At 44.9% G+C, this 20,125-nt stretch overlaps 1 protein-coding gene across 1 annotated transcript in view; it reads right to left on the minus strand.

The window, feature by feature from the left end:
- Positions 1-20,125, minus strand: part of COL26A1 (collagen type XXVI alpha 1 chain) — a 184,576-nt gene that overhangs the window by 147,566 nt on the left and 16,885 nt on the right. The window contains exon 2 of the mRNA XM_026063592.1: positions 11,864-11,986. Within this exon, the coding sequence (XP_025919377.1) occupies positions 11,864-11,986 (123 nt within the window). The remainder of the gene's footprint in view (positions 1-11,863; positions 11,987-20,125) is intronic.

Genomic DNA, 20,125 nt, shown 5'->3' on the forward strand with positions numbered 1-20,125 from the left:
CCCCAGAGCACCCTGCCACTCCCAGACGCAGAACAGACATGTAAAATAGCAGAGCAACTGTTCACCACACTGTGGATCTGATTCTGCAGTCCTTATTTTTCTCTTTAAACCCTCATACTGTTCTGGCTCTTCCCCTAGCCCAAACATCACCAACATGCTTTGTGGAGGGCTCATTGCTACTGAGTCATTGCAAGCACAGAGGTTTAACAAAGACTGGCATTAGCCTCTCACTCACTGTGTACTAAGAGTTTCCAAAAACTTATTTTCACAAAAATTGTATAAACATTATCTTTCTCAGATCTCTTCCCTTCTCCTGCTCCCCATCTCTCAGACCTGGGGGAAATTGTCCAACAGATTGAAAAGCAATCAGAACAGACCAGGGTCTGCATGCTACAGTGCAACACACAGATCGCTCTCCTTTAGCGAGTGGCACAAGGCACCGCCTGTTCCCACTAGCTGCTACAGCCACTGACCCTGCTCCTTGCTCCTTCTATGTGCATTAAGCAACATTTTAGACTTGTTCTCTGAAGCACCCCTCCTGCACACCGCCCAGGCTCTCAGCAGTCTGGTTTCCACCCTTTGCACTCCACCACAATGCTAAAAAACTTACTGCTCTCCTCACAGCAAGACCTTACACACAGAGATGTGTCTCCTTCGAACAGTCAGCCCAGTAGGTGACTTTCTTGAAATCTTACCCTCCCTGGGCTCCTCCTTTTCCAACACCTTTCCACTATAAGATCCTTTGCTTCCAAGGATCTTCCCTTGGTATTTCTCACTCCCATCTCCAGACAGCTTACCCTCAGCCTCCAGAATAAGCCTTCAGAAAACCTCCTCATGGCTTTCTTGCTTGCTACCCTCAAATTTGGGAAATTTTCTTACAAACATCAAGAAAACTATTTCATTGTCCTCCTTTCTTTACAAGTCCCTCATGTAAAAAGTCCTCTTTTCCACAAAATAGAAGAGCTCTAAGATTACACATGCATTTGACTGCCCACTCCCCAGACTAGCATTCCTCTAGATCAAGATTAGCTTTTCTTTTCCTGTATATTCCCATTAAAATACAGCTCATCTGTAAGTTACCTATTTCCATTCCCTATCATCAGAAATCACATTCATGAGGTAATTGAACCTTTTATACTGAGGCACCACAGCATGATAAAGCAAAGATCATCATGACAAAACACTAGATCAGTGACCTGGTTTCCAGCTTTTTTTTTTTCAGTCCATGTCAACTAGCCAACCTGTGCCTCAGCTTCCCCCCTCTGAACAGGGTTACATTCTTCCTCACAGTCTGGGTTTCACAGGGCATCTTTGTTAGCTCTGCGCACAGCACAAAGCATCCCCAGGGGCCAAATTAAAAACAAGTATTGTTGGAGACTAGACAGCTATTTGCAGACACAACCACCCTGTGCAAGACACCACAGTGATTCTGAAATCAAAGTAAGATGGCAAGTTGCATAAATCCCGGCTTTTGCTTTAAACCGCCCATCTTTCAAAGTCAACAAATCGGAGTTTTCCAGTATACAGCCAGACAAATCACTGCTACTATTCATGAAGTTAAAAGCAAACACAGAAGTTGTACTCTACAAGCTCCCCTCGAAATTCCTACTCCTGTTTAACAGCCAAAGGAATTTGGCACACACAGGGAAAGGCTGAAGCTTTGGGATTACAGTATTGCAGGCTGCAGCTTTATGCTTCTCTCCCAAGACCATGCAAGATACAAGCGCTGGAGTGCACAGATTCCTCTGGGAAGAGCATCCTCCCGCAGTGCTGAGAGTCACCAGGAGACGGAGCACTGCCCCAGCCTGCACCGCCTGCAGCACTGCCCCAGGCCTGCCCATGCACATGGCCGAAAGAGAGCCAGAAGTTGCATGGATCCAACCCGAAACTCCTCCAAGGGGTAGCAGGCACAGGTGTGCATACCAGATAGCACCGCAGTGACATTGGCAATGTTATTCCAAAGAGCAGTAACATACGCTCGCCAGGAGAGGCTGCCCATGTATGTCTTGGAAAGAAGGCAGTATCTCAGTCTTGATTAATGCAGCCTTTGGGAAACTAATTTCTCCATAAGCTGCGACTTGTTATTTATGCCAGCTGACAAACACAGAGACCACCTTCTCCTAGAGCCACCAGAAAAGAGGGCTGTACAAGCTTCCTCCTGAACACACAGCAGCCTGCACTTGGAACAGCATCGTCCAGTGATGGAGAATAATGCAATCTCCTTGGAACATTACATCCTCACCCTCCAAGTTGCCAAAAAGCACACCAGTTACTGCTAATACTGACAACTGCAATCCAGCCACTTGTCTAATAAGGACTGGAGACAGCCAGCTCGTCCCACCTAATTCTTTGCACTTCTGCACCCAATGGTATTTAGGAGTTTGCAATCACTAGTGAGCTTGATGACCTGACCCTACATTGATGCAAATAGACCTTTAGTGCTTTTCCACAGGTGCACCTAACACATGGAAGCTTTAAACATCTTGCCAAGGGTCCCTCAGAACAGCTCTGGCAAAGTTTAAGAACAGAACCCGAGCCTCCCAACTCCCAGTCTCGGCACTGGACTCAAGACATCTTGCTACACTTAAGCCCTGAACCATCAGTCAGAAGTTCATGACTTTGTCCCTAACACCACAGCTAGATTTGACCTTGAGATGAAAGTCTACATCCCCATTACCAGTGGCTGGAGCCAGCTAGTCTCCAACCACACCGTGATTTTAAAACCATGTTTCTGCCAACACCAAGATGTTAAAGCTCTTTCAAACTTCATTATGAAGTGCGGAGAGTGGCTTGAGCCAGACTGGAATCTTGGCAGCAGTTTTACATTAGGGAAGTAGCTATAGTTTTAATCCTCAAAAGAGCGAGGACTTCTTAGGGCATGACAAACATGGAGCTCAGCTGTCACAGCCTACCACCCACCCTGAATTTCCTGGAAGAGTCCTGATGTTTGCAGCTCTGTTCAGCATCGTGCAAGTCAGGCATGTGAAGCAGCCCCAGCTTGCTAGCTCCAATTTGCTCTAATGTTGCTCTGTGCTTCAGAGCACCATTTTTCCTCAATCATGTCACATGGCACCAAGGTCTGCTGTCACATTTATCACCAGATCGCATCATGCAAACTTCTGTGATTGTTATTCCAGAAGGTGAACAAAGAAACTCCTTTAGCAAAGGATTACCACTGTCTCTGATAACTGAAAAGCTGGAGGAGAGAGGGAAACATGGAAAAAGGAGAAGAAAAAAAAGATACCTGTTAAGAAACCTTAGAATGAACAGGGGTGGAAAACACAATGGGCAGAAAAGAGGGCTGATGGGAGATTAGGAAAATCTTTCCCTTGGATGTCACCCAAGCCACAAGCACTGGCATAGAAATACTGCAAAACCACAGTAAGAGGAGAGGTTAGGATGAGCCACAACCTGCACCTCTTTGTTTCCCAGCCCACAGTCCCTTTAAGCAGAAGGCTTCCAAGCACTTCACAGAGTAATGAACTACCAGGACCTGCGGCTCCACTACAAGAGACCAACATCATTTACCCACACGTTTCACTGTGACAATCCCAGGGAATGGGACAGCATGTCCATGCCAGCACTGGGGGAAGAACTCAGAAATCTTGACTAGCAGCCACTGCCTTCGCTAGATCAGATCACATGCTTGGCTGTCCTTGGAGACTGCCTGATCCATGTCAGACAAGCTACAGGGGCTCATCAACATGCAATCATCATTTGGGAAGCAGCAGAGACACAAGCAAGAGACTCTCAAATGACTGCCCAAGAAATGGTAATTGGGGATAGCAGGAGATGAGCGATTAGCTGATTTGGGAGTATGGACCTAGAAATGCTGGAAGGTCAGGACACATTTAGGAGCCAGGAGCCAGTAAGTCTCACACCCCAACACACAAGCATATGTTCCCCTTGCTCTCAAGGAAGTGTCACTGAAGACAACAGCCAGACATGCCACAAGAAAAGGAAAGAGTGTCATATTCTTGGACAAGAGCCTCAAAAATCAGGTCAAAGAGAAACACGTGATCTCTGCCATGACCCAAGCAGAACAGCCTGTCACACACAGGAAATACTTTCCCCTTTTTGGATCTCCTCTCCCCTTTGACACTTATAAACAAAACTGGTTTTACGTAACTACCACAGGAGAGGAAAGGGGTCAAACTCAGTTCCTTATCACAAGAGATGGTTTTGTTAGTGTTACTCATTTAATCATTCCAGTTTGTGCCCAAGGAGATCTCAGAGGTCTTCAGAGGCTTCAATTCATTTTTATTCAAGCCCCAGGTTGAACGGTTCAGCATCGCTTATTGGTAAGATTCAGGATATCGAGAGGAATGAATGCGTCTCTTAGACTGGCAAAGAACCTGAAAACCAAGAAATCCAAGCTTTCTTTCACCTACTGTTCTCGTGACAATGAGGAGAGGTATCAACCAACTCAGAACCCCAGTGGGCCCATCCCTGTACATATAACTGGCATACTGTCTTTGGAACAGGGAGAATCCATCACAGTTTTAACAAGTGCTAACTAGGCATTAAAAGAAATCAGAACAAAGCTTTTGGTCATTCCCCTAATTCTTGGCATGCACGGCCTGATTAACAGGCATGTCAAAAATCTAAAATTCCCTCTGCAAAATCAGGATGTTCTGAAATCTGATTTTAACATCTCAGGTTTTGTACCCAAATCTTGAAGTACTTGGCTACCCTGGTAAAAAGTGAGATTGGAAATTGTTGCAAAGGTACTGACGTAGAAAAGAAACTCCTGTGGGTGTACCCAGAGTCTCCTCTTCTCAGTGAAGCTATCAAGAACACATTTATTACCACCACCACCCTCACTCCAGACAGACCGTCCTAACTGTCCTCTGACTCCTATCAGACACTGATTACATCAGGTAGTTTCCCTATGGATTACAGACAAGATACCTTCACTTTAAACCAGCAGCACACAGCTGATGCAGGGGCAAGGAGTGCCTTTATCATCACATTTGCACTCATAACCATGGCAGAGACCAGCTAGACATTTGTGTTTTCCTCGTTACTCTGTGAATCAAACCTGTGCTCTTTTCTGCAGCCCTGGCTGTTCCAGCTTCCCTAGCACAAAGCCAGTAGTTCCCCAGGAGAGAACAAAACCAGAGGAGTTTCAGATGTGCTTCTCCAGACATGGGGCAAAAAACAAAACCTGCAGCTGCAGGAGTCTTGGAGGTCAATGTGCATGTCTTGCCTTTGCCAAAGGGGAGGAAGAGGACTAGGTTTCACTCTCAGACACTTTCACTTGTCTGGTTTGCACCACATATCAAGAGCCTAAAAGCAAGAAAACTGAAACCTCCACGCTTCCCATCCCAAGCTGTGCAGAGCACCGCTTTGAGGTACTTACTGTCTCTCAGTCCCAAGAAGAAAGGACATGGAAAAAGAAATGTTTCAATGCCACCAGAGCAATCTGCAGCTCCTGTTTTTATTCGCAGCTAGGTCTCAGTGCTATTGCTGAGCAGCACTGTGCTTCCCCACTGGTGAGGAGGAAGAGTGCCCAGACAACACGTCTGGGCAAGACAAACAGGCCTCCAATCAGCAGCCTAAGGACACCTGTGCCTGAGCACAGCCTGCAAAGCAGATGGCTCTGAGCATTGCCCAGACAGCTGGCCGATAGCACACACATCCCCTTCTGAAAGTACGGCTGTCCATGCTGTTCCCAAATCTGAGAAGACGCCTTTGTGCGATGCCTCTAATCGCTTACACACCCAGAGCCTCTGTCCTGTTCGCAGTGGGACCATTCGTCCTGCTCTAAGCCCTGCATGCATGGGAGGGCAGGCGTCTTTTTCCAAGCATGCGACTCTGCAGCTTGGAGAGAAATAAGGGAACTAAACACATAAAAGAGTTCCTATGTAACAGGACTTCAAATAGCAATCCTAATGCACTGGAATAAGCTCTGGGATTTATTATTCAATTGACTGGAAAGAAAAAGAGAGAGAAGGGTTTCCCTGTGGCGTTACTACTTCTGAAACTGAGAAACATCAACTACAGGCCAATCTCTTGGGTGACATATCCCCAACCTCTGCTACTGACCCTGTAGCAATAAAGTCTTCAAAAGCAAAGAAACTGAAATGGATGATCCTGCAGAATTCTTGCTTTGCTATTCTGAAAACTAGCTTGTAAAAATCTCTCCAGGAACAGCAATAGGCTCAGTTTAAGCGAACAGCAAGACTGATCCATGTAAGATGTGCAGTCTACATACATTAAAAATGCAATCAAGAGCACCTATCATCTCTGATAAGCTGAACCAGCTAGATTATTGAGAGAAAAGATGATGCAACGGCTGGCAGTCAGAAAGAGCATACCAGACTTGCAGCATTGCAAGAATGCTCTCCCCTTCCATCACCTCTGGGTGATATTTGAAGCTGACATAAGAGTAACTTCGTGCTTAGGATTTTAACAGCTCTCTTAAAAACGGGGGGTGAAAGACCTCTGGCCTTGTTCTAGCTGAAGCCTGGAGGCCAGATATGGCCATCCCTGTACAAGCCAGCTGATGGTTTTCAAGGTGAATCTCCAGATTCTCTGAAGCAAGAGGATGCTACAGAGACAGAATTTCTCAAAGGCTACAGTGAAAAGGAGCCATATGGCCATCGATTAAGGCAAAAAATAGTAGGATGAAAACCTGCCCAGCTTCACTGAGAAAATTCACATTTCTAAGGTCAAACAAGTAGAAGAGGAGTCAGACTATCCTGCCACAATCTGAAGATGTAGGTTTCCAGGTATATTATACAGAATTTCACAGCAACCAGAGATGAAGCATAAAATGTTTGTCTTCTGAAAACCATAACATTAAGTGACCTGCCAGGCTATACCTCACATTGATTTACCTCCTGATTGAGAAACTATTTTACTGGCTACAATAACCACACACAAATCAAAATTAGGACTCTTGTCTGACTAGGGGATAGCAAGAAGTTGCCCTGCTCTCAAAGGTCATAAGATACAGCAAGACAAAGGAAATATTGTTCTCATCTTACAGGTGGCTTCAATACACAGCACCACTTGACCAAAGGCACAGGAAATCACAAAAGCTCTAGCAACTGAATGCAGGTCTCAAATCCTTGTCTAGCCTACAAGACCAATCTTCTCTGTGAAGCCTCTAGGAGGGTACAGTCCTAAGCATGGTAGAGCTGAGCCTACAACAGCTGCAACAAAAAGATTGCTCAGGAGAAGGGTCACAATTCAGATGCAAAGTTTTACTGGGAGCTGGGTGCAACCATTCAGGCAGCAGAGACCCAGGGATTACGTTACTGCTGAAACGTCAAGCAAGTGACTTATCCCTTCCTTCAGATAAGTAAATGGTATGCGATTTTTATAATGCATTAGGAGCTTCAGCCAGACTTCTGGAAAGCTGCCTATTCACTCCGTAGCGTGACAAAGCAAAGGCATATCCTATGGCGCGCAGAAGTCTAAGCCCTTACTGGACAAATGGAGAGAGTTCAAGAACAGAGATCTGCTGAGGGAAGGTCTCCAGCCAAGACACCTCCAAAGCAACTCAGCACCCAAGCTAAATAAAGAGTCTGGGGTGGGGGTCGGGAACAGAGCAGCTCATCCCATCCGAGCCAAGATGACGACACTCCCGCAAGAGAAGTACAGCTGCCAACTTGCAAGTGAACAGACAGCAAGGACACTGCACAACTGAAGCTGCTAGGCTGGGGAACTCACAGATATTCCTCTGTCAAAGGCTTGACCCTGAGCTGCAGTTTGTGCAATAAGGAAAAGAAACATAACACAAATCAACAAGAGAGAGGAGATGATCCTTGTCTGGCCACACTGATGTCTGCTTGTAAGCAGAGTCTCTCTAATGGAACACCCCTCTCAGCTGTCATTGCATGGTTGAGAGATGCCTTTTTTTGGCTGGTGTCCCTTTTGCTAATGAGCCTCCTGATAACAGATGCTGGCAGAACGAAAGCTCTCCCAGATTTGGTTGACTCCCTGTAAACAAGGAGATGAAAACAGTTTATTTCAAGTCACATCTGGGAGAAATACTATAAAGCCAGACTAATGCTGATAGCCTATTGATATTGTGTTGCTTACAGTCAAGCATAACACCATGTGAATCTGCTTGTGTTTTCCCTTATAATTCCAGGTCAGGCACCAGAAATATCTCCAATAGATGTATAGGAGAATGGCCAGAATGTCAAGTTCATCTTTCATGCAAAGGGGAAACATATATCTATATTACCTAAGCAACCACAGGGGTAGAAATTAGATATACAGAGCATGACCATTTCTAGCCACCAACAAACAGACCCTGAGTGTGCCTGTCGCGTCTTGAAAGCTAGACTTCCAGAAAACCTGAGAAGACAGAGGTGCTGACACAGAGAAGGCAAGAAGGAAACAGGAACAAGCCTGTTTGATGGGCACAAAAACACTGGCCCTGTAAAGCATTCTTGCTGGAGCCATCTTGTAGAGCAGACAGAATGAAGCAAGCAAGTTTATGCCTGCATCTAAGGCTGCAGACAGAACAGAGAAGCTCCTTCATATTGTAGGAACATGCTCAAGGACCGAAAGGCTGGAGAGTACCATGTTTAGCAACACCAGGGATTCTTTGGTCCCCCTTCCATCAAGCTGATGCAAGCACTCTCCTGAGGTAGGATAGGTCACTGAAATTTGATACTCCTGACTACTTCCCCTGTAAAAGGTATCTATTGAGGACATCCTTACTCAGGATGTCTGCCAAAGAGATGAATGCCTTAACCTCTCAAGCAATTGGGGCATGCAGCATTTCTGGTATTTAATCCTGCAGTAGCAGGACTGGAAGAAGTATGGGCAGAGGTGTCCTTACTGAGAGCCATGGTGGCAAAGCAGCAAGCCCATGGGCTCAGGCTCTGCCATTCCGTACCCATCATGCTCTTCTTGGGAGAAGTCAGTCTGAAACACAAGAGGCAGTATTCACCCCAACTGCAGTGCCAATACTCATGGAAGCCTTTGGCCTGCATCATGGACAGGAGGTTCATCATAGGAATAACCATATTCCTGCTAAAAAAGCCCAGTTTCCAGGCAAATGGCCCAGTAACTAGACTTGCTAGAGTAGCATTTCTTTTTCCTTTTGAAAAAGTAGGTAGAAAATCACTCTCAAACCCATTAGGACAAAAATTGAAGCAGGGCACCTGAGTTTAATTTTCTGCTCTGATGAGTGTCACATTTGTCTTCTGTAGGAGTAGTCAGAGACATTGCCCCAGGAAGCCCTGCAGCTTGGTATAAACTTGCCTCCCTTCAAAGCCAGTTTCTCAATGGAAAAAGAAGGAAACAAAGTATAACACTTCCCCCATGTTAGGGGACTGCACTAGCAAATGAGATACTGGACAGAGCAGAGGCTCAACTACCTCACAACTTTGTGGACTGTCTTTTCCAGTGCTACCTTTAGGAATTTGTCATCAGACAACAAAAAAGAGAGACGGGTGATTTTTGAAGAGAGAATTTTGATTTTGTTGAAGGAGGGGAAATATGCAATTGTTAAAAGCTCTCATTTGTTTATTTCAGCTTGGCTGTAAGACAAGTATATTCACACATCCCTAGGCACTGGCAGTATAACAGAGATGGGCAGCCATATAGGCGCCGGGAAATAAGACCTCAATATACATTGAGGCTCAGGATTAGCAGAAGCTTCATGCAGTAGTTACATGTCACAATATCCATCAGTTTCAGTGGCTGTTCTTCATTCCATTATCAGAAGTCAAATGCATCGCCAAAAAAAACAAGCAACCACTAAAGGGAGGGAGGGGAAAAAAAAAAAAAGAAAAAAAAAGGCTTTGGCTTCACTGCCATTTGCTCTCAGGGCTCTCCCCTCTGCAGTGACCAGCACAGTAGATTGTCAGGAACTGGCGTAATCTGCTCCTGTTTTGCCATTGCTGATAACTGGGTGGGCTCGGGCATCTCTGTCAGCAGTTTTCTGGAAGTCCTCAGGAAAGGGAGCTCCACGGTCTCTTTACTTCACGTAAGCATGTCATCAGGTGTATGATTAGAGGACAGATGGTGTAGCCATTTCCTTGGAAGGGCGCCAGTTGTTTTGCCTATCTTATGCTCCCTCCCGCTTTCAAAGGGAACAGAGCATTCGCATCCTCATGTCCCTTCAAGTAGGTTTCTTCCTGGCAACTGTCTTCTAGAAAGGCAGCTCCTGTCAGCTGAGCTTTCACCAATTGAGGTCTTAAATATCAATAACCTCAGCTTCTTTCTATGCTATTTTCAAATAGAAAGAAAAATTGAGATGTCTGCTGCCATTCTGCATTGTCTCCAAACAATTGGACTCGTCAGGCAAATGAGGCGAACTACATTTGAAACTGAAAATACTCCATGAATAACAGTGTCACAACAGCAAACACATTTCTTTAAAGTCTCTTGGTTAGCAAGAATCAATGCATATGAGTAACTGTAGTAGCCCACAAAAAGGATTCTTACCAGTAACATGATCAATTGTTTGGTACTCATGCAATTACAGTGATGTTAACCAGGAAAAATAAGCAAGATTTTTGGCAAGTTTTAGAGACAAGGTGAAAGCTCACAAGTTTCCAATGACAATGATGTGCTTAAAAAGTCTGGGAAATTAAAAAGCTTCAACAGAATTTTGGCCATGACAGTGTAAAATATTAAGTGTTTCAACCACAGCCTTGTGTAAAACAAGACCAAAGAGACACCAAAGCAGATATATTACAAATGAAAAAACTCAGACTGACCAGTGGCCAAGTAGAAACTAGAGAACCAACTGTGGTAACTGCCACATGGAAAACGTGAATTCCAGATGAACAGAGTCACAAGAGCAGTTCAGTGTACGCAGGACGCACATAGATTTGGGAGATGGATATTTCTGAGTGTTTGTCAGTAGTTCAACCACATTTTGGCTAGGTTATCAAGTAGAAGAGGACCTCAATCACTGCCCTGTGGGTGAATTGGTAGCAAAAGAGTAATAAATGACTAAACCCTGCTAGCTAAATTACCGGCTTGTCTACATGGGAAATTGTTATAGAAGCTAAGTGTAAATTTAAAGCACAATTGCTTTTCTGCACCAATTCCCTAGATGGCTGGATAATATTATTCTGTTCTGAGAATGTCTTTCAGAGAAGGCAAAGCTAAACAACGTGAAGACACTTTGCATATAGAAAGGTGGTAGCTTCACATAGTTATTGCACACTTTTTTTTTTCCTCCATGTAGATGGACCCTAAGACAGTAAAGGATTGAAAAGCACAGCAGACTAATAGCAGACTAGGGGGAAACTTTTGACAAGCCATGGTCTCCAAGCCATGCGTCTCATCTAGGGAGAGGTAACATTGCACTTTTACATATGTCTGTAAAGCATATTGAGATGTAGGAGTAAGAGGTGCTATAAGATAATTCCTTTCTGAAAGGTACAGTGCACCTTACTGGCATCTATTACTGGCTGCAAGTAATTTGAGTGAAGCTTTCCAATGTATCTGGGATCAATATTCCCCTTAAAGAACCCGAGTGAGGACTCAATCCCAGTCAACCCCCTAGTGTCATCTGTCTAGCATCCTCACCAACCCTGTTCAGTCACATTGCACTCTCATGGACTTTACACTTACTCTAGCTTCATGCTTGACTAATAGCAACCATTTTTCCAGCCTCCTGTTTGCTCTTCTCCACAGAAGACTGCAGAACAACCTAAGCTAAGACTGTTTCACATAGCTTGCCCCAATACTACACATATCTACACGTGTAATTATTCTGCAGCTAACACCAGTGGTATTCCTTAGCTATACCACCATAAATCAGAAGATTAGCATCTGACCCATTGAGCTCAGCCTTCTATGCAGTGCTTAAAAGCTAACCAAACCAATGAAAAGTGCGGGGTAAATTGTATGTGCAACATAAGACAGTAAGATTTTTTACCTGACTAAATTGGCACAAGGTCCTGGCCACCGGCAGCTCTGATAAACTCTCTGGATCACTGTTTCTGACCCATTCTGCACTTGGCAGGAAACAGTCCGAGTAACCGTATAGTGACACCAATGCCTGCAGAGAGAAAGGACACTGTTAGTCCCAGTAACACACCAACATATATCAAACTGCAATAAAAAAGACAAAGTAACTAGGGGTGGTGTAGTTTCTTCCGCCAGCCATAGAAAGCCTAACTTTCAGTCTTATCACCCCACACCCTCCACCCAATAGCTGCAGAGAGATTCCTGGCTTCTGCCAATCTGAATCACAAACAAGGCCTCTTGCTCGGTTCTCAAGAGGCCAGAGTTTTACAGTGCATAATTTAGTTCTGTTAGTTATCATAAACAATAGGACTTCAGAAAAAACATCTTCTAAATCTCCTGATAGTCAGCTCCCATTGTACTGGTCTTAATTTCATCCTGTTCATTATAGTGTCATTCCCTGGCCTCCTACCACTTGAACAACATCTAAGTCGGAAAATTCTGCTTTTTGGTGTGGTGGCGTTCATTGTCAGCAGGGCTGGAACAAGCTGGGTGCTGAACAAATCATATTGCTGCCCTGGAGAGGTTATGGTCTGAAAATGGGCAAGACAAAATGTGGAGAGGGAGGAAACAGACTCTTATGCTCTCTCACAAGTGAGGACGACAAGAGTAAGAGAGACCTCTTCACTCCAAGGCATGTGAGCAGGCAGGAACTGAAGTGCCCGTCCTGTGAATCAGGACCCACAGAGCCCCTCCACCTTCTCTGAAAAATATTTTTAAATTCAAGTGCCACACTTGAGAAAAACAAGAAATAAAGGTGTACTTTTATTTCCCCTTGCAAGCCTCGCTCTTATTTGCCAAATTCTGGTTCATATTTTTGCTTCTTTAACTACACAGAGGTAACAGGTTGGACATCCACCTTCCCACTGAGTTGGGGATCAGAACTGGAGGCAGTAGCAGGTGGTGGAGACACTGCCCTGTGCTCTGAAACGCACAAAGCAGCTGCCTGATCATTCCCTACGCATGCAAGAGTCCTGCTTCTCAGCCACCTCAACCCAAGAGCACTAAGTACAATTCCTCCCTTCTCCTCTAAATGTTATGGTGGCTCCCCAGCATCGCACACCAAACTTCTTGCACCATGGCAGTAAACACATTCCCTCCTCCTTCTTCTGCCCACCTTCCCAGTGGTCATTCAATTTTCCCAGTGGTCATTCAATTTTCCCAGTATTTGCCATTTGCTGGGTTTATTGCTTTTTGTTTCCTTTTTGGATTCTCCTTCTATCCCTGCAGGAGGCTCCCTGCTCTTTGGCTAACTCTCATTCCCATGAATAGGCGCGCGCATGCCAACAGCCAAGCCGAGTGCTGCAGATCCCAATGGGCGAGCGGGGGCCAGCAGGCTGCTGACCCAGCCTTTGGCTGCAGGCAGACAGCAGCCCGTGCTGCTGAACTGGGGCTCCCAGAGTCAGGGTGGCTTTCAACTCCAAGTGGCAGAAGCCCCTCAGCAGCATCGAGGCAGAGCCACGCAGCTTTGCCTGCTGATACTGCTCCACTCGCTGCAAACTTGCTTGTGGTTCCCCATAAGGAAGCCTACATGACAGTTGCATCTTGAGTGCCTCCCAGGCTTGCTGGGAGATCACAGAGTCACCTCTCTCACGTTTGTTAGGGAGCTGCGGTATATTTTCAGTCCTGTTTATGGCTCTGTTCAATTGGGCATTAATGCGACTTTGTGCTATCAGGCCCTTTGGCTGGACCTGGAGAGGAGCCAACACCGCAGGACGCCACTGTGGGAAAGGCCTGGAGCAGGCTCCCAGCAGCAGCTGTCCCAGCACGGGACTCCTGCGGGCTTGCTTTGGAAATGGAGGAGCAATCCCTAAAAAACTGAGCAGAAGACTGAATTAAGGATTCCACAGAAGATACCAAAATTATTTATATGGCCATATGCAGCAGGGGACCGGTGATTTCATTGCTATAAGGCAAGATTACCAGAAAAATGCTATTTTTTCCTAGAGGTTATATCAAATATCTAAGGATGGACAAATGCTTAGGCTGCCCAGTTGTTCCCAGTAAAGCACAGTTGGAAAGTAATAGCTACTGTGCTATAAATACAAACCCTGGACTCTAGATCACAGTCCCTCATAGCCAACTGTATCTACTAACAGCCGAATCATAGAACTGAAGGGCAAAATCAGGGGAAAAAAAAAGATTAATGAAGCCTAAGATCACATGATGATTGCAGATTCTTTTACAGGCTCAACACAACTTTGATACAAAGTTTAGGGGACAAAAGAAACATGAAGACAGAAAAAGAGATGGGAAGTGGGATAATTTTTCAGGCTAGAGTTCTGCTTTTAATTTCAAGTGCACACACAGTGCAATCAGTCCCCTTTTTGTCTCTCCTAGCCCTAGTCATAGGATTTGTTCAAAGAGGTATCGCAGGTAAGACTGGTCTAGTACCTCCTCACACCATAGGAATATCCATTTGAGCATGGAAGAAAAAGCAACCAGAAGAAAGGACAAGTATGAAGGAGTGGAAGAAACCACCGCTACATGCTATTTAACTCAAGCACATGTTTTTAGCACAGTGCTTACAGCAGTCTGAGGGACAGCACAACCCTCCTGCACAAGCCTCGGGACAGAAACATTTTGTGTCAGGCAAAGCAAACCGTACATATACAGAACATGACAGGATAATGGCAAGAGCATATGTCCCAAAATTATGAAAAAACAAAACTTCTCATTAACATGCAATGAGGAAAAGAATTGATCCAACCACAGGAGGAAGAATGAAGCAGTGTTATGCACACCAGCAACATGTAACAGATCAAGAAGGGACATGGATACTAACAAACTCAGAATAAAGTTACCAAACATTTTAAAACAGAGCATATTTATCGAGTACTTGAGGACCTGCCCTCACATCAAGAACATTCTTCCAGCTTGCCAATGAAATCCAAATAAATTGAATATTTATTTGCACACAATATGCCTTAGCTGTTACATAGCTTGCATACATACGCCTCCCGGCCTTCTCCCATGACAAAGTTCCATTTGCAAAAAGTACTGTTTCCATTGTGTGGAGTTGGATTATCCCACACTGATATTATTCCACTATAATCCTGACTTTGATGGACTTGCTTCTGAGACAAACTGTCCCACTTTCCTGGAAAAAGACAAAGTATTCTGTGTCAGACCAAGAAAACGCAACTGCAATAAAAGCAAAACCCTACACAGCTGATGCTGAAACTGGAGAGCTTCACATTCCTGACAGTGAATAAGGTGGGAAGGGGAATGAAGAGATGAACAGCACTATGCACCCCAGCACAGCACAGAAGAAAAAAAAGCAGACTTTGGAGGCACTCTCCACTTGCCAGAGGGAATCTGGCAGCCTATCTGCTCTGGTTAATGTGTAATGGAAACTCCAAATTACAACTGTCAAAGAGAAATTAGAAACTAACCAATACTCCTCTCAGCCCTTCCCCGGCATAGGCCCAGATTCAGCTTCATCTTGGTCCTACAAGAATTATTTTCAACCTGTTTTGGAGTCTAACACTCCATTAAATACCTCTGCGGACCTGGATCTAAGCAGGTGGCACCACGCAGGCTGCCTGTATAAAAAGCCACAAGAACGGCTGAATATTGTAGCTAACTACAAAAATGTTTTCTCCAGGCCTTCAGTTCAGTAGGTGCTTCCAGCACACATTCAGATTGTTTTTTCCAAATTAGTCCAGAATAGCTGCTGTCAGAGTGGGTCTCTTGCACATTCACTCTGCCTGGTCCTTAGAATTAGTTTTGCAGGCACACATATACCCTAGCAGGTCAAAGGAATTTTGCCCTCAAGTTGTCATTTCTGCCTTTGAAAAACCTTTCTCAGAAGTGAGATGTGCTGCTGGACAGAGCTGCTTACGCTCTAGTGACAGAGCCTCGGGCAGTGGTAGGAGGCAAAGGCTGCTCCCACACTCCAGTTCACGTGATAGAGGCCTGCACATTGGGAAAAAAACATTCCCAGCTTCATTTCCTCAGATGACCTAATCAGAGGCCCATAATAAAAGGGAGCAATCATTACAGGAAATGAGAACCTTCCCCAAAGTTCTCGTTTCATCTGTTTCCTAGCCTGAAGCTATCACCTGGTTTGCCAGTCTAAACAGGACTACCAGTCTATAGCAAAGAAACACCTCATTCAGTTAACTCGGGATTAAGAATAAACTTCCACCTTCTTCAGCTGGAGCACTCAGAGTCCAATAAAGTAACACAACTCTTGTCACCTCAGCACTCACAGACTCTTCTTTAAAGCAGTCAAAAACTGGGCTTCTGTGAACCACAGCATGGATCTTAAGGGCAAAAAACAGTCAAACCACAAAGACACTTGGGGAATCTGATACAAACACAGGTTTTGCTAACTTCTTTCTTTACCAAGAGAGGGAAGACTTCAATTATAAAGGCACCCACCCAGGAGTGAGAGATACATTCCCATTTGCAAACACCATGCTCTTTGCTTCACATAATTAGCAGCACTTTCCTATAAATGTTACATGCCCCAGTGGAAACTGAATGCCTGAAAGTAAGCAGGGGAGGCAGAATAACTAGAATGTAGCTAAGTGTAAAATGCATGAGGGTACATAACTTGGGACTCACTGTAGATATAATGGCACAGTGAGTAAGACTGAAAGAAGACAGACCAACCCACCCCAAGATTTCTTCTTGCAAGCCAAAAGTCAGTACATCTCCAAAACACAAGCAGGATTCAGACAAAGTGACGAAAGGCCCCACCATGGCTTACAGAGATTATAAATGACCCCTTATATTATATACAGATGCTAGCAAGAAAGGTTTAAGACTTTTGCAGGCATGCACCCAGGATGGCAGAGAATATATTATTGCTTATTCAAAGAGAATATTCCAACCAAGAAAATGCAGTGATCCAAACAACAGCTCCTTTAGGGCTGGGCCCACTGGATCTTATGCACGCTCATCACCAACATATTTAACAAAATGCCCTGCAGTGCCTTGTGGAGTTGGTCTTCCACTGCTTTGCTTAGAGAGGTGAGTCTCAGTTTATCCATTTTCCCCAGCCATTTCCAAAGAGACACCCTCTTCTCACACCCTATTTAACTCTTGGAAGACTTTCATGGACAACTGAGGATCTGCAGACCATAGCCTGTGAGCTACTGACTTAGACAATTTCAGTCCAGGGCTACAGACCAAGACCTCATGTCTCGATCACAGCTGACAACATATTGTTCCAGAGGGAATACAAGTGTTGATGTCAGCAAATAGCCAATAATATTTATTGTGTAGGTTCCAGACAGATGCAAAAAAAACGTTACTGTGGATGTTTCAGACTAAGTAATAAATTCATTTTTTTGCCTTCATTTGGAGGTACTCTGAAAAGTACTGCTCTGAGCTTACACGGACCCCTCCCTCAGCAGATGCTGGGAGGGAGTTAACCACTCTCTGCTGACTCAGTAAGGCCAGTGACGCATTGCTTTGGGCCACCTGGACACCGAGGAGACACCAAGGCTAGCTTTCCAGGGTGTGCACTGAGCAGGCTGAGAAGACCTCACAGAGCAGCTGGTCCTCAGGGAGGCTTGAGCTGCGTTTTGCTTCTGCAGCCAGACACCAGGGAAGAAGGTAAATTCTGGACCCTACAAGCTTTCTGAACATCCCATCCCATCCCTCTCAGTAGACAGGACTACTAATAGTGCACCCTTTGGATGCACCATTCAAGAAAGAAAAGTGAGTCTAAGCCTGGAGTCTCTAGACATCTGCAGAGCTTGTAATACTATAGAGAGGGAGAAAAGAAAGGGTTATAGCACAGAGAGAAATCTAAGCTAACAAATACCCAGGCTAAAATACTGTGAGCTCCAGAAGAGCCATATACCCACATACCAAAGCCTAATTCCTGGCTAGCACAACTGAATCAGTTTAGAGCAACTGTTTCATGGAGGGGAAGGCACCAGACAGCAAGCACCCCCCTCCTTTCTTGCCAATTTGATCTGCCTAGTACTTTTTCCTAGGCCCACCACTCAAAGCATACGTAGGGAGTCTCTCCACCCACTTCCCCACTGTAAACACTTCCAAAAGGCCTGCACCACAACAAGCTGACAGCCTCATCCCCAAAAGCAACTTTTACTTGTTTCCTAGTCCAAACCACTGCTTTTTATCCAAGGTCCTCAGACTCCTGGGGCCCTGAAGGGGCTTCTAAGGGGGTTGCAAAAGAAAAGCCAACTGTTGGCTGGTAGGTTTCATTTCACCAGACAAGTGTTCACAAACTGAACAACGTCAGAAACCACTGGGCTGAACTGATCAGGACTCAGCAAGTAGCCTGTTTAATGAAGAGGCTGCAACTTGAAAGTGAAAGCAGTTACATTCTTGCCTAATCACTTCTTTCAGCGAGACCACAGTTCAGCTTCACACACAAAACTGACTTGCTGCCATGCCCTCTTAAGGACAGACCTACAGCAGGCAACACCTACCACATACAGGAGCTTCTTCTGGCTCACGTGTTCACTGCAGCGAAGGACACAGCTACCGTTCCAGATAACACTGTCCTTACAGCACATCACGCTCCTACCAGCATGAAACACTGGGCTTTCAGCAGAGACAGTCCTACAAGTTAGACTCTGAACAAAAACATTTATGCTGTTGTAAAGCTAACTAAAATGGAGATTTAATGTGGTTTCAGTACTCCTATGAAAGCACGTGCCACACAGTATAAGTCAGACAAAAGCTCAAACAACTGAGCCAGGACAGAGGAAAGCAGAAGTGCTTCTGAAAAAATGGCTTTATATGCAGGATGGTTTCATCAGCACCTGTTGCATGTGTTTGGGCACGAACCGACTCTTCCCTCTCCCGATAAATACCATAGATGTCTCTCAACAAGGTTAGCATTTCTGATGCTTGTGATTTACCCTAAAGCTTTGAGCTGTGTAAACAACTGCACTGAATTATCTTTCTGTTTCCATAAGGATAACACAGTGTGTTATACTTAGCAGAGATCAACATTTAGGGCACAGAAAACAGTAGGAGTGTTTTGATAGCTAGATAGATTTCCCCGAGTTTCCTCGTAACATTTTTTTCACTCGAGCTATCAGTTTCCCTACAATCCTAGAGAGGAATTTCAATAAAATCAGAAGGTCACTGACTTTTACTGGGAAAAAGTTGCTGTTCTGGCTGAATGAGAGCAAACCATGCCCTTTCCTCTGTGTAAATAGCACAGCATCCTACTTGCTGTGCCAGAACACCAATCCATACATTGTGTGCTGGAGCCCCTGGTTAGCCGGAGTCAGTTATTTATACATTCCACTGAGGCCAGAAGCAGAAGTTGCCCTGTGCGTGCCAAGAAACCTAAAATTCAAAGGCTGCCAGGCTCTCTGGGGTATCTCTTCCTGAACAACCCAGTTCTACACAATCACATATTATTCCTTTCTTATTCACAAATACACACCTCCCAGAATGTGCTTTGGCTCTCATCAGGATCAAGTTTACCATCTACTTCAGTTGGTTGTTATTAGCTTACTTTCTTTACTGCTATGACCCAACTAAAAAGGAAACAAGCCCATCACATGCTGCTGGAAAGCTCAGATAAAGGCTAAGTTGGGCATAGGGTTCTCGTGTTCCCAGCCATATCTGAGCTCTCCCCAGGTATCTAGGTTTTGGGATCCAAGGCAGCAATTCAGCTTGTTGTCCAGAGAAGAGAGAGCTACAAAATTCAATCGTGGCTACCAGTCTCCACAAAATTAGGATACTCAAAGTTGAGGGATTGATTCAGGTCAGTGGTCTGTAGCTCAATGGACCATTTCTAAGGAATCCATGAAAGACTACATGGGGAGGAGGAGGGAGGGGAAGAAGGAAAGGGACTGCACACAGATATATGACAGCAGGATTAAGTTCAAAGCAGGGTCTGCTCTTCTGTTACAAAGTTTTGAGTGGTCTGCCAGTCAGAAGACACGAAAAGCCACAGAAATCCTGTCAATATTGATGTTTTACGCATGCCTTACTCCCACTGAATCTGAGTACTTCACAGTCATTAATGCAGGTTAGCCTGACTCCTGTGAAAAAGGGAGAAAAATCTTTATAGCAGCCCATTCATTTGGGGAAATGAATAAAACTGGAAGATTGCTGGTGTTTCTGAAGCCAGACAGCAGCAGCAGCCATTTGAAGCAGCAGAGAGCCAGAGGCATGAATAGGAATAAGACAAGTTCCAGGTCTCCCACTCTGCTATGTCAGTCAGACA

This window comes from Apteryx rowi, unplaced genomic scaffold (assembly GCF_003343035.1).
Source record: "Apteryx rowi isolate R43461 unplaced genomic scaffold, aptRow1 scaffold_20, whole genome shotgun sequence".
Taxonomy (NCBI): domain Eukaryota; kingdom Metazoa; phylum Chordata; class Aves; order Apterygiformes; family Apterygidae; genus Apteryx; species Apteryx rowi.